General features: G+C 37.9%; 1 protein-coding gene across 1 annotated transcript; it reads left to right on the forward strand.

Moving 5' to 3' along the window:
- The first annotated feature begins 3,472 nt into the window (after positions 1–3,472).
- On the forward strand, positions 3,473–7,535 carry LOC147004486 (uncharacterized). The gene is made up of 3 exons (XM_085837547.1): positions 3,473–3,529; positions 4,001–4,064; positions 6,817–7,535. Exons 2-3 carry the CDS (start codon positions 4,036–4,038, stop codon positions 7,529–7,531), a joined length of 744 nt encoding a protein of 247 aa, XP_085693673.1. The 5' UTR covers positions 3,473–3,529; positions 4,001–4,035; the 3' UTR covers positions 7,532–7,535.
- Positions 7,536–15,736: the final 8,201 nt, after the last annotated feature.

A 15,736-nucleotide genomic window follows, 5' to 3' on the forward strand; every position in this document is an offset into this window, starting at 1 on the left:
TCAGATTCTACTCCACTAGAGGATCCATCCCATGAAGAGACCCTAAACAGAGAAACTGTTTATGATGCCAAGAAGTGCTTGCTGACAGGGGCCTGATATAGCTGTCTCCTGAGAGGCTCTGTCAGATCCTGACAAATATAGGTGCAGGTGCTCGCAGCCAACCATTGGGCTGAGTATGGAGACTCCAATGTAGAAATTAGGGAAAGAATTGAAGGAGCTGAAGGAGTTTGCAACACCATAGGAAAGAACTACAATATCAACCAACCAGACTAAACCACCAACCAGAGTATACCCATGGAGGGACCCATGGCTCCAGCTGCATATGTAGCAGAGGATATCCTTCTCTGGAATCAGTGGGAGGAGAGGCCATTGTTCCTGGGAATGTTTGATGCCCCAGTGTAGGGGAATGCCAGGGCAATCAGGTAGGAGTGGGTGGGTGGGTGGGGGAGCACTCTCATAGAAGCAGGGAAAGGTGGGACAGGTTAGGGGATTTGGGGAGTGGGAACTGGGAAAGGGAATAACATTTGAAATGTAAGTAAATACAATATCCAATGAAATAAAACAAGTTGAAAGTTAAAGAGTTAGTAGGAGAGCAGTCTGTACGAGCAGGCAATTTATCACATGTTAAAATAAATTTGTTAAGGAAGAAGTTGACACAAGCACAGTGTCTAACAGAAGCTAAATCAAGCAGTTAGCTGGAAGGGAATATTTGCACATTTAGGAAAATTAAAAGAGGCTAATACAAGCAGTTGATGGAGAAGAAGGCTTACACAAGCTGACAAGTTTAACAAAAGCTAAGATGAGCAATTAGTTAAGGGAGAGGTTTTGTATAAGCACAGAGTTTAACAGAGGCTAAATCAAGCACTCAGCTGGAGAAGGATGTATACACATGCAGACAAGTTTAATAGAAGCTAAGACAAGCAGTTAGGTTGAGAAGTGGTAACAGGCATTTTTTTTTTTTTACAGAAAGTGAGACAAACAGCTCGAGAAGGAGGTTTGTATATACAGAAATATTTAGCAGAGCAAGCAATTGGAACCTGTTATTTGAGGGTGGAACTGGGTCTTGGGATTGGCACCAGCATTTGAAGAAGAAGCTTATAGTTTATCATTGGGATGGATCACCCATCACTACATTTTACATGAAGTTTACTATAATCAACATGTTCTTTTTGTACATCCTTAAGGGAGTTTGTTCTCTATCATTCTCTTTCTAGAAACAATGAGATCAGTCTTCTAGGATGCAGTCTTTAATGTAGGCCTCTTTTATCAACTTACTCTCAAAATTTGCTTCAACTATCCTTTCACACTGTTACATATGATCCTGTAATTTGTAAAGAAAAGGAAATTATTAAACACTCCAAGCAACCCAAACAGATATAGGCCTCAGATCTTGTTACCTTCAGTGCATTCAAAGTCACTACAAGGTATTTTCATTCAACCAAAATCATTGGAAACATGAATTACACCTTCCCCTCAAACATCTTTGATACTTGATTGCTCTATTCAATGATTAGAAATTCATGTTCCATGATTGTCTGACACAATTCCTACTATTTCCTCAGTATGGGCTAGAAATTTCATGGGCAAGAGGCTGTGTTTGAGCTTGTGGTAATATTTCTGCCTTGGGAACAGAATGTTTGGATAGCAATTGTCATCCACCACTACATGCCTCTTGATTGTTTGCTTGTTTTATGCCTCAGGTGAAACAGGAGAAGCATGATGCATTGTAAACCCATTATATTCATACTCCTCTGAGCACAGAAGCAAGTTCGGGAACTGTTTTGATAATAAAGTGAGGGTGATGACAGGATTTAATTTCCTGGGAGAATCAGACTTCTGGGCATGTTTGTGAGATAATATTTAGGTTAGGTTTACTGAAGTACAAAAATCTATGCTAAATATTGGTGACATCGTTCTTTGGGCAGTGGTGTCAGACTACACAAAAAGAAGAAACCTAGAAAAGCATAGACATTAATAGCTCTCTGCTTCCTGAGAGTAAATACAGAGTACCTAGAAACACCATGATTCTTACAGTCTACTTTAGGTGCTGTTACTCTACCCTCAAACTGTGACCCAAGACCACCCAAACACTTACACCTTCCATCATTTGCATGTGATAGGTATTTGTCACAGAAATGAGAAAAATAAGTAATAAAGAAAATTGGTCTTTGGAGAATTCTTCACTGTCAATATGAATAATCTGGTGATGCACTTCATAAGTTTATGGAATTGGTTCTTGGGGAAAATCTGGAAGTATTTGGGGGTGTATCCCAGAAAAGCATGTTAATAGCTGTAAAACAGTTTAATTGGCTATTCTGTGGCGAGGGTATAATGGCATCATGATGAGAGAAATGAGAATGAGGGTGCTCATGAGGATTCAAAGAGGATCAAGAACTCAAAGTGGAAAAAGGGAGAGTGGTCAGTCATCTTCCATGCTTGCAAAGACCTGCCTGAATTGTGACTGCGTCTGGAAAATATAAAAAATGCAAAACTTAACTATGTAGACTAATTTGTGGAAGAAATTTCAAAGTTAGATATAGTTCAGAATGTGGCATAGGAAATTTTCAGGACTGTGGATCAACTCCATAGTGAAGAGAGCCCCAACTGAGTGTAAAAATAAATCTCTTGAAAACTGAAAGCCCAACCTAGGATCCTCCTGAAAGAGTCCTTTTCTTCTGGGCTTCACTCTCCTAGGGAATTGCTTCTTTGTGGTATGCAGAAAGAGGCTGCCAACAATTAAAATTGCAAGGAACTCATTGACCTAGCCAACAGTCACATAGAGCCTGCTTATCTCTCTCTCTGTCTGTCTCTGTCTCTCTCTGTCTCTGTCTCTCTCTCTCTCTGAAGACAAATTATCATAGTGTCATGCAACGTGTAGTCAAGCAGTTTCAATAATGGCTGTCTAAACAGAAGGTCCATGAATACAGTAGTTGTTCCATCAACAAGCTAGATTTTTCAGCTGGTCTTCAGTATATTCCAGAATCAAAAAGCATTAAGCGTTAATCCTAGTATAGGAATGGACATGATTGCCAGAGCGAGAGATAGGAAGCATCCAACCAGGACCTTTATACATGATGCCAGAACAATGTCTGTTCCAGGTTAATACTGGATCTTCTCATGTCCAAAGTTGTGTATTACTTGCTTATCATTTCATTTGGAGAGTCTTCATTAGAAGTGTGTCATTATATTTCAAATGATTTAATTAAGAAGTCAATCATTAACAAGTTTGATCAGTCATTTGAATTTTAGTTAATTGAACATGTGGTCAAGTGAACTACCAAGAATAATCTTCACAGGTTCATTTTAAATCAAATAGGCTACTTAACTCATAACTAAATAATGCATGTATTTTTAACTAATTTGAGAGACTTCATCTCACAATTCATGTGTGCCCATTTGAACTTGGTCATTGCTCAGGACCTATTGCCTAGTTCTAGTAGTCATGGAGACATAAGAATGTGTACATTCTTATTTCTCTTATGGTTGGCAGTCACTAATATTTGAACTTTCTAGAAGAGACATAAAAAAGGTAAGAATCGTATACTTCCACGTGCCTTTCATTAGTCTTTACTATCTTAAGACAGAGAACACCAAAGAAGGCCTCTGACATATAGGTCAGGCTACTGTTAGACATTAGTTCCACTTGAGTAAATCTTCCTGAATATCATACTTGTCAGAAGCCCAATGTGTGAATACTTTGTCTTCATGCCCTGCACTTTATAACTAACTGATGTTGTACTTGTGAATTACTGACTCTGTGTTATTTCCTATGTAATAAATGAGACTGAAAGCAGCATGGGTAAGATTGGAGTGTCACTACTATCCTGAGGTGTTTAAAGTAGGTTCAAGATAAGAACAGCATGAGCTACTAATGCAACTATTTTTGTGCGAGTCCAACAGTAAGCAAGACTTTGTTATGAACAGTTAACTTGTGCCTAGTAGAACATCTTCCATTTAGTTTCTTTAGCACTACTTGTGACTCTCTGTTCGATATTTCCAGTGACTTAGAAGACTGGTGATATTGTCATCCTCCAAATGGATTGCTATACCCTCAACACTAAAAGGTAAAGTGTGACAAATGAAGACTTTCTATTTGGTTCGTTACAAAAAGCTCATATCTACCCTTGGGTTTCAGATAAGAACAGTACCACATCCTGACAAGCTAGCTAATTTGTCTGGCAAAAAATTATTCTACATCCTACTTTCATTTCTCCTTCAAAGCATAGTGGACCTGCAGTCTGCTACTTCAGATATGACTTGACAAGAAAGAGCTTATGTTAATTCCCAATCAATTTGCATCAATGGCAAGCCCATCATGTTTATTACATTTCCCAAGTGGTACTTTTACTCTCTTGACCCTTTTAGAAAGCACATTCTACAGGACACTTTGGAATGGTGGTTAGCTGACAGTTAATCTCTCCTTGAAAAGAGATTTCCTAGTACAGACTCCTCAACCTTCTGCATGTCTAATGGCAATGATGTTATGTACATTCTGGAATCACTTAAGGTCTTTTCCTTTTCCTTTTCTCTTAAAGAACTCATCAGGATGTCTTCTCAGTAGGATTTTTCTTACTTTCCTTTTAGTACACTCATAGACCTTAATTGAAAGATCGAAATAAGTTTTTTTTTCATACTAAAATATGAAGTATTATTTTTTCAGTCAAAGATGATGTTAGCTCAAAAAAAACCCTCTAGATCTGTTATATGTTGCATAACAATGAAATCAATTTTCACAAAGTGCAACATTCAATAAAAAGTAGATACAGAATGCACATATTCATTATTCCTCATCCTTTACATACTTATAATAGTTTTGATGATATAGCAATTCAACTCACTACATCACATAATAGGAATCAGTATCCTACCATGAAGTTTTATAGGATACTCATTATAAATAGAAATTTGTTTGTGTTCATGTGGATTTTAATTATGAAATATTACACATATTATTCCACAGAAATGCACATCATGAGGATAATATCTAGAGAATTATAACAATGTCTTCTCCTTGATCTAATTAATATACCTATTGTTCCATCATGTTCAAATCTTTGGGTATTTAAAGAAGTCAGGTATGCTTTTGCTTGACTTAAATGGGCATACCGTGTGCATTATTTTTCTTTTGTCTCTTTTGTCTTAAGTTTTATACAGATATTAAAGTGCTTTTGTAAGGATTATGTAATAATCTGCTACAATAATTTGAGAATTCCTCTGTTTGGAATCCTCACTGAGGTTTTTATGTATTTTTTTTTTGTTTCTCAAAGAATTCTGCAATAAGCAACACATTAGATCAAGAAGAAGCAAATTCACCAAATAGGAGTAGATGGCAGGAAATAATCAAACTCAGGGCTGAAAGCAACCAAGTGGAAACAAAAAGAACTATTCAAAGAATCAACCAAACCAGGAGCTGGTTCTTTGAGGAAATCAACAAGATAATTAAACTCAGCTAGACTGACTAGAGAACACAGGGACAATATCCTAATTAACAAAATCAGAAATGAAAAGGGACACATAACAACAGAACACAAGGAAATCCAAAGCATCATCAGATCCCACTTCAAAGGGTTATACTCTATGGAACTATAAAACATGGTGAAATGGAAAACTTCCTAAACAGATACCAGGTACGAAAATTAAATCAAAATCAGATTAGAGATCTAAACAGTCCAATATCCCCTAAAGAAATCGAAGCAGTCATTAATAATCTCCCAACCAAAATAAGCCCAGGACCAGATGGGTTTAGTGCAGAGTTCTATCAGACCTTTAATTAAGACCAAATTCTAGTTCTTCTCAAACAATTCCACAAAATAGAAACAGAAACTACTCTACCCAATTCATTCTATCAAGCCACAATTACTCTGAAACCTGAGCCTCACAAAGATCCAACAAAGAAAGAGAACTTCAGGCCAATTTCCCTTATGAATATTGGTCGAAAAATATTCAATAAAAATCTTGCATACCAAATCCAAGAACACATGAAAATGATCATCCATCAAGACCAAGTAGGCTTCATCCCAGGGATGCAGGGATGGTTTAATATATGGAAATCTATTAATGTAATACACTATATAAACAAACCCAAAGACTAAAATCACATGATCATCTCATTACATGCTGAGAAAGCATTTGACTAAATTCAACACCTATTCATGGTAAAAGTCATGGAAAGATCAGGAATTCATGGCCCATACTTAACATAATAAAAGCAATGTACAGCAAACCAGTAGCCAATATCAAACTAAATTTAGAAATGCTGGGAGCAATCCCACTAAAATCAGGGACTAGACAAAGCTGCCCACTTCCTCCCTACCTATTCAATATAGTACTTGAAGTCCTAGCCAGAGCAATTAAACAACAAAAGGTGATCAAGTGGATACAATTGGAAAGGAAGAAATCAAAATATCAGTATTTGCAGATGATATGATAGTATATATAAGTGATCCTAAAAATTGTACCAGGGAACTCCTAAACCTGACATACACCAACACCTTAAATGGTATTTCAAACTCTTAAATCACCACAAAATTAGGTATTGAAATGGATAATAAACAACGTAGCAAAATTTGAAGGATAGTCTGAAATCATTTTCCAAATATCTTACAATGGAGATGCCTGCCACAATCATAGATCACAAGTCTTCTTAATCATACTTAACTAGTGTATAGAAGCCTAAAGTGTGTACAGCTCACTTAAATGCAGCATTGAGATAGCAGGGTCATGGAATGAGTACTTTATACCTACATACTATGACTCATTCAGTTTTCCACATTTGTGTTCCTTGTTGATTCTATAATTGTATTTTCTCATCTTCAGATTTGCAGGGGTGGAGTGGATCTTCAGAGTGACTGGCTTCATTTGCAGCCTATTATCTTTGGGGTTTGGAATAATTCTTGCAAACAGCAAATACTGGCGACTCTGGGAATTTGACAATAATGTTGTCCAGCTTGTTTACATCGGACTTTGGGAAGCTTACTACCATTGGGAATTTAACTTCTCTGGTACTGAGACTATAATTCTGGTACACAGCCCTGTCAACTCAACCTGGACAATTTCACCTGAATTTCAATATGCACGGAACCTGATATTACTGGCAATGCTGATAAAACCTGTTGTTGTGATTTTTTGCTCAGCAGCCCTTAGGGTCAGCATAATCAAAACCTCAGTCCCTGAGATTCAGATAGTGTGCTACAAGTGCTCTGTCTTAATTTTGATCCTCAGCAGCCTTTGTACTATTATTTCTGTGACCTGGAACCATGTAGTAGATCTCTATGGCAACACCACCCTTGACTTTCCACCAACCTTTCCAGTTAAGAAAGAAGCCCTAATTAAAAAACACAACACTCATGTGTTTCCAATGGGGCTTGTGACAAGCACTCTGTCACTCTTGGGTGTGATTATGTTCCTCTATGAGATAAGGTCACTGAAATTTCAGAAGAAGCTGAATGCCCAGCATGCTTCCAAACATGGTGATGACAGGTCCATAAATGAGTGTGCTTGTGTTTGCCAAATGTGCCAGGAGACTCCCTGACAAAGTTTCCTACACCACACAGTACTCCTGTAATTATTTTCTCAGAGAAAATAAAATATCACAATAATTATCAGTGTATGTCTGAAGCTTTTATCTTCTTCTTCCTGTTGTATATGCTGCCTTCCTTAAAGGTATTCACATCCTAAACTGTGCATTCTAAAATGATGTTTTCAGGCATAAATCAAGGAACCAAACCTAGGTTACAGGTTTGTTTTTTAAAAAAATACCACCCAGGTATTTAAACATGCATCAGAGTGGGGGCACTTAACACCTAATGTGTACTGATTGCTGAGCAGTACTTGAAGCCTGTTAGCACTGCTTAAAGTTCTTCTTCTTGAATAAAAGACAAACAGTTCACTGGGTATTCTTTGTGCTCTAGACTCCCCTCGATGGAATTTTCTGAAATTCCCAGTCATTTCCAATGTGTTCTGATGCAGAGAAGTATTCCATGTAGAGAAAAAATGGGTAGGATATGGGTGTGATTCATGTATATGGAAGCTCTCAGAAGGTTAGAGTATTAGACTAAATAATCCAATGTCCAAAATAATGCCATTGATCCACTCAGTACCAAAGAGTAGACAAGTGCTCCCAGAGAAATAATGAAATATCCTCTCCAAACCAGGGAGATGTGGAGGGTGCCAATGTTTTACTTCAGCAGAGGAGACAGAGAGTTAGCAAAACAAGGAAGAGAATCAGGAGATTATATTTCAGGGAATCTTGCTTCTCTGACTGACTAGCAATTTGATTGTTTCTGCAGCTCTGACTGACTAGCCCTCAGACAATTTATTTATACATGTTTCAGAAAACAAAGAGAGACTAATGAGTATTTAAGAAGTAGAGATTATGTGTTTGATGTTTTTCTTTACATGTCCAGGGTTACAAATTCAGCCACTGTTGAAAAATATAAGAAAATATTTTATTTTTATTATCAGTCCTATGCCCCCAATTTAAAGACACTAAAGTTTGTCTCTTCCAAATCAAACAAATGTATTACATGACGACTTTTTTTTTTGGCCAGCTGTGTTTCCAGTTTTAAAGTGCCCCAGCAAACCAAATTATCTGAATGAGTTTTTTTTTTATGAATAGCAAATTGTAATATCTAATTTCTTTTATTATATTTTTTACTATCTATACTATAAGTAGGAAAATTTATTTTCATCAATTTTAGTTATTTACTGAATTCTATTGCTCTAAGGAGTATACCCTTTAAGATCCTAAACCTTTAAACTATGCTTTCAGAGATCTTCAAGTGTGATGTAAAGGGAAGCCTTGAATCTGTAAATTAATGTCATGGCTTATCAGGGTTTGTCAATTATCTGTGTTAATCCTATACCAATTGAACTGTTTGTGTTTGCTCTGGGTCAGATACCCCAAGATTTTTCCTGGTTTAATGACCTCATCTAACCATCTCAAGGGCATAAGGAAGACTTGCAAGGAGAGCCAGATAAAGTTAGCCTTTAAATTTTCATAGAAATATGCAAACATAATTTTCTCATGAAAAAACAGAAAATGAATTACTATGCATAATGTCCTCAAGAATGCAACAAGCAGACACCAAAACCTAAAAGTGAGAGATTGAATGACAGTGGTGGTACCATTCAGCTTGGATTTGCTTGAAATGGGTCATGCAGTTTTGCTGGCTTTATGTCATGTCTCTCACTGTTTCCATAAGATATGGCTGTGCCACCTCAGTTTAGATGTATTATCTTATGATATCATTTTCTCCTGCGTTGGTGGATATTGATGATTTAAACTTCAATTTTTCTCTACAGTTTTCATTTAATTGTCACAAGCATGTTAGTGTGGGCAATGACTGCCTGCCAGGTGACTAAAAACTGGCCAAGTTATTTTACCTTTACACTGCTCCATACAAAGGAACAACAACTAGAAAGGGATAATCCATAAGCCAACTTTGTGGAACCCTTCACACAGTCATGTCTGCCTTCCTGAGACCTTTTGTTCACATTCTTCAACAGGGTGAGCTTCTGAGTGTGTGTTGTGCTGTGTATATACTTACTCTCCATGAATCCTTGTCTTTGACTGTTTTTTTTTCCCCAACCCACTATTTTCGACACTTGATTAATTGTTGTAATAAAGAAAAAATAACTTGACTTAATCAGCTCAATATAGGAAAGTTTTTAGTCATGGAATTCATGTACAGGTATGGCAATCAGAGTAAACATTTTTTTAGGGAAAACCTGTGTGTGTGTGTTTTTCCCCAAAGCTATTGTCTAATTCACTGTGGGAATGGATAAAGTATGAGCTTCAAAGAAAAAAAAAAAAACTAAAAAGCCAAAACATAAAGTGCCAGCTCAAGAGAGAAGAAAGCCAAACAGAGGTAAAAGCTTTTACAGTCATGTTAACCCATTTGTATATCTTTCAAATAAAGGCAACTTGATACTGGTAGGTGATCCCTATAATATAAGGCTGTTCTCATTTTGCAAGTTTTTCAAATATTTTGTTCAGAATTTTTCCATCAGTGTTCATTAGCGAGAATAGTCATTTTTTCTGTGTTGAATAGTTGTGGTATTAGAGAAATATTGCCTTGTAGAAGAAGCTTTTACGTGATCCATCTCTTTCAGTATATCAATAATTTTAGAAGTTTCCATTATATATTTGAAAGATTCTGTTAGGAATCTGTTTGTCGTCCCTATTTAATTTTTAGTCTCTTCAAGGTTTAACTTTGGTGAAGTGGATGACTCTAGAAATTCATTAATATCAATTGTAATATCTCACTTCATAGCGTAGATGTTTTAAAATTATTCTCTTTTTAGGAATAGTTTTTTAGGAAAATCCTGTGAGTTTTTTTTTTTCTAAAGGTATTGTCTAATTTATTGTGGGAATGGATAAAGTGTGAGCTTCAAAGAAAACCAGAAGAAAGGCAAAACATAAAGTGATAGTTGAAGAGAGAAGAAAGCCAAACAGAGGTGTCAGGTACAGGTTCAAGAGAGGGAGAGAAAATGTGGCAGACTCCTGCCCAGTTTCGAAAGTAACCGAGATGTGATGGTTACTGACATAAAGTAACTACTAGTGTTCTGAGCATGTTCAAAAGCAACAGTCTCCAATACTGAAAGACACAATGGATGTGAATCTGTGCATCAAAAAATTCAAGTTGTATATTAACACTGAAAGACAGAAGCACCAGCTTCAGAAAATAAAATAAGATAAAAATGCAGAGTTTATCTGAACAGAGATAATCAGTTCCCATCAACAGAATGAAAGGGACCCCAGAGTTCTCCTTGGATGTATGGGTCATTCTTTTTATAGTCTCCTGTGGGTGCACCTCACTCTAGGTTCCCACTCTTCCCTTAATGGTTTGTCCACCCAGCTAACTTATATTGGATATGATCTTTTTCCTCCAGGAAAGGTCAATTTTAAAATTATTTTTATAAAATTAATTCATTTTTGCACTCCATTTCCCATTCCCCGCACCCAATCCACCCTCTGACTCCTCCACATCCCACCCCTCAACCCCCTGTCTCCACATGGATGCCCCCAACCCCCACTCCACCTGACCTCTAAACATCCTGAAGTCTCCAGTCTCATGTGTGTTAGGTCCATCATCTCTGAATAATCACAGACCTGGAAGTCCTTTATTGTATGTGTGTTAGGGGCCTCATAACAGAGGGTGTATCCTGTCTGTGTGGTGGTCCAGTGTTCAAAAAGACTACCAACAGATTGGGAAAAAATCTTTGCCTATCCTAAATCCGATAGGGGACTAATATCCAATATATATGAAAAGAACTCAAGAAAGTGGACTCCAGAAAATCTAATAACCCCATTAAAAAATGGGGCTCAGGGCTGAACAAAGAATTCTCACCTGAGGAATACCGAAAGGCTGAGAAGCACCTGAAAAAATGTTCAACATCCTTAATCATCAGGGAAATACAAATCAAAACAACCCTGAGATTCCACCTCACACTAGTCAGAATGGCTAAGATCAAAAATTCAGGTGACAGCGTATGCTGGCGAGGATGTGGAGAAAGAGGAATACTCTTCCATTGTTAGTGGGATTGTAAGTTTGTACAGCCACTCTGCAAATCAGTCTGGCGGTTCCTCAGAAAATTGGACATAGTACTACTGGAGGATCCTGCAATACCTCCCTGGGCATATATCCAGAAGATGTCCCAACCGGTAAGAAGGACACATGCTCCACTATGTTCATAGCAGCCTTACTTATAATAGCCAGAAGCTGGAAAGAACCAAGATGCCCCTCAACAGAGGAATGGATATAGAAAATGTGGTACATTTACACAATGGAGTACTACTCAGCTATTAAAAACAATGAATTTTTGAAATTCCTAGGCAAATGGATGGACCTGGATGGCATCATCCTGAGTGAGGTAACACAATCACAAAGGAACTCACACAATATGTACTCACTGATAAGTGGATATTAGCCCAAAACTTAGGATACCCAAGATATAAGACACAATTTGCTAAACTCATGAAACTCAAGAAGAATGAAGACCAAAGTGTGGGCACTTTGCCCCTTCTTAGAATTGGGAACAAAACACCCATGGAAGGAGTTACAGAGACAAAGTTTGGAGCTGTGCCGAAAGGATGGACCTTCTAGAGACTGCCATATCTGGGGATCCATCCCATAATCAGCTTCCAAACGCTGACACCATTGCATACACTAGCAAGATTTTGCTGCAAGGACCCAGATATAGCTGTCTCTTGTGAGACTATGCTGGGGCCTGGCAAACACAGAAGTGGATGCTCACAGACTGCTATTGGATGTATCACAGGGCCCCCAATGGAGGAGCTAGAGAAAGTACCCAAGGAGCTAAAGGGATCTGCAATCCTATAGGTGGAACAACAATATGAACTAACCAGTAACACCCCCTCCCCGCACGCCCCCCCCCCCCGAGCTGGTGTCTCTAGCTGCATATGAATCATAAGATGGCCTAATCGGCCATCCGTGGAAAGACAGGCCCATTGGTCGTGGAAACTTTATATGCCTCAGTACAGGGGAATGACAGGGCCAAGAAGTAGGAGTGGGTTGGTGGGGGAGTGGGTGGGGGAGCATGTGGGGGACTTTTGGGGTAACATTGAAAATGTAAATGAAATAAATACCCAATTAAAAAAAAGAAATTTATACCAAGGAAAAACTTAAAAAAAAAAAAAAGAAATCTCAGGGTCTAGATTAATTGTGACTGTTGGTCCCTATACAGGATTGCCTTTCTCCTCAGCTTCTTTCAGCCTTTCCTAATTCAACAACAGAGGTTATCAGATTCTGTCCATTGGTTGGGTGCAAATATCTATATCTGACTCTTTCTGCTGCTTGTTGGGTCATTCAGAGGGCAGTCATGTTTGGTCCAATTTTGTGAGTGTTCCATAGCCTCAGTAATAGTGTCAGGCCTTGGGACCTACCCTTGATCTGGATCCCACTTTGGGCCTCTTGTTGGACTTTCTTTTACTCAGGTTCTTCTCCATTTCCATCCTTGTAATTCTTTCAGACAGGAAAAATTATGGGGCAGAGTTGTGACTGTGGGAAGGCAACCCTATCCCTCACTTGATTCCCTTTCTTGCTGGTGGAGGTGTGCTGTATAAATTTCACTGTCCCTACTGTCAGGCATTTCATCCAAGGTCGCTCCCTTTGATTCCTGAGAGTCTCTTTCTTCCCACACCTCTGGTGCATTCTGGATGGTCCCCCCACACACAACTTCCTATTTCCTGAGGTTGACTGTTTCCGTTCTTTCTGCTGGCCCTCAGAGCTTCAGTCCTTTTCCCTCACCAATACCAGATCAGGTTACCCTCTACCTCCTCCTACTCCCTCTCTCCTGTCCACATTCCCTCCCAGGTCTCTCCCTCCTTTCCCAGTTGTGATTGATTTCTTCTCTCTCCCAAGTGGGACTGATACCTCCTCACTTGGGCACTTCAGCTTGTTGACCTTTTTGTGTTCTGTGGACTCTATTTTGTGTATTGTATACTCTTCTTTTTGGCTAATATCCACTTATTACTGAGTACATACCATGCATGCCCTTTTGGGTATGGGTTACCTCACACTGGATGATATCTTCTAGTTCCATCCCTTTGCCTGAAAAAACTCAGGTTGTCCTCATTCTTAAAAGCTGAGTAGCAGCCGGGCGTGGTGGCGCACGCCTTTAATCCCAGCACTCGGGAGGCGGAGGCAGGCGAATTTCTGAGTTCGAGGCCAGCCTGGTCTACAAAGTGAGTTCCAGGACAGCCAGGGCTATACAGAGAAACCCTGTCTCGAAAAAAACCAAAAAAAAAAAAAAAAAGCTGAGTAGCATTCCATTGTGTAAATGAACCACATTTTCTGTATCCATTCTTCTGTCCTGGGACATCTAGATTGTTTCCAGCTTCTGGATACCACAAATAAGGCCACTGTGAACATTGAGGAACATGTCACCCTGTGGCATTGTGGGACTTAGCTATATTGATTTGTGTGAGGTTAAATCTCATGTTCATTTTGATTTGAATTTCTCTGATCATAAGGACTTTGAATATTTCTTTAGGTGATTCTCAGCCATTCGAGTCACTTCTACTGTGAATTCTTGGTTTAGTTCTATACCCCAGTTTATGGATTGGTTTGTTTAGTATTTTGGTGATTAACTTCTGGAGATCTTTATATATTTTGAATATTAGCTCTCCATTGGATGTGTGGTTAGTGAAGTTTTTTTTTTTTTTTTCCCCAATCTGTAGGTTACTGATTTATCTTATTGACTATGGCCTTTGATTACAAAAGCTTTTCAGTTTCATATGGTCCCATTTATCAACTATCAGTCTTAGAGTATGAAACATTGCAGTTCTGTTTAGGAAATTTCCTCCTGTGCCAATGAGTTCATGACTCTTCCCCACTTTCTCTTCTATTAGAACCAGTGTGTCTGGTTTTATTTTGAGGTCCTTGATCCACTTGAATCTGCGCTGTGTACAAAGTGACAAATATGGTTCTATTTTCATTCTTTTACACATAGAGAGCTAGTTATACCAGCACCATTTATTGAAGATGCTTTCTTTTTTCCCATTGTTTATTTTGTGCTTCTTTGTCAAGTGTCTGTGTATGGTTTTATTTCTGCATCTTCAATTCTATTCCCTTGGTATGTCTGTTTCTGACCCAATACCATGCTGTTTTTATCTGTATTGCTCCATAGTAAAGCTTGAGGACAGGGATGGTGATTCCCCCGCTATTTTATTTTTAAGGATTTTTTCACTATTATTCTCATCTTTTTTTTTTTTTTTTTGCCTTTTCAGATAAATTTGAGAATTGAACTTTCCATGTCCTTGAAGAATTTTGTTGGGGTTTTGATGGGGACTGCCTTGATTCTATAGATTGCCTTTGATAGGATGGCCATTTTCATTATGTTAATTCTGCCAATCCATGAGCATGGGAGATGTCTCCATATTCTGAGATATTCTCCAATTTGTTTCTTGAGAGACTTGAAGTTATTGTCTTACCGGTTTTTCACTGGTTTGGTTAGAGTTACCTCAATATATTTTATATTTTTTGTGGCTATTGTGAAGGGAGTTGTTTCCCTAATTTCTTTCTCAGCCTGTTTATCCTTTGTATTAAGGAAGGCTACTGATTTATTTGATTTAATTTTATATCTCACCACTTTTCTGAAGTTGTTTATCAGCTGGATAAGTTCTCTGGTAGAATTTTTGGGGTCACTTATGTATACTGTCATATCATCTTCAAATTTCTTCTTTACCAATTTGTATCTCCTTGATATCTTTTGTTGTCTGATATTTCTAGCTAACACTTCGTGTACTATATTGAATAGATTCAGTTTGCAAGAATTTTATTGAGTATTTTGCATTGATATCCATAAGTGAGATTGGTCTGAAGTTTTCTTTTTAGATTGGGTCCTTATGTGGTTTACATATTAGAGTAATTGTGGCTGTGTAGAACAAGTTAGGTAGTTTTCCTTCTATTTTATGGAAGAGTTTGAGGAAAATTGATATCAGGTCTTCATTTCAGGTATTGTAGAACTCTACAGTAAATTCATCTGGCCATGGGCTGTTTTGGTTGAGAGGTTTCTTATTCACTTCTTCTATTTTTTTGTGTGATATGGGCCAGTTTAGATAGTTTACCTGCTCTTGATTTAACTTTTGTATGTGGTATCTGTCTAGAAAACCATCCATTTTGTCTAGATTTTTCAGTTTTGTTGAGTTGATCTGATGAATTTTTAAAAATTTCCTCCATTTCTGTCGTTTTGTCTCCCTTTTTCATTTCTG

Source organism: Mus caroli, unplaced genomic scaffold, assembly GCF_978045245.1.
Source record: "Mus caroli unplaced genomic scaffold, Mus_caroli_1 scaffold_5, whole genome shotgun sequence".
Lineage (NCBI taxonomy): Eukaryota > Metazoa > Chordata > Mammalia > Rodentia > Muridae > Mus > Mus caroli.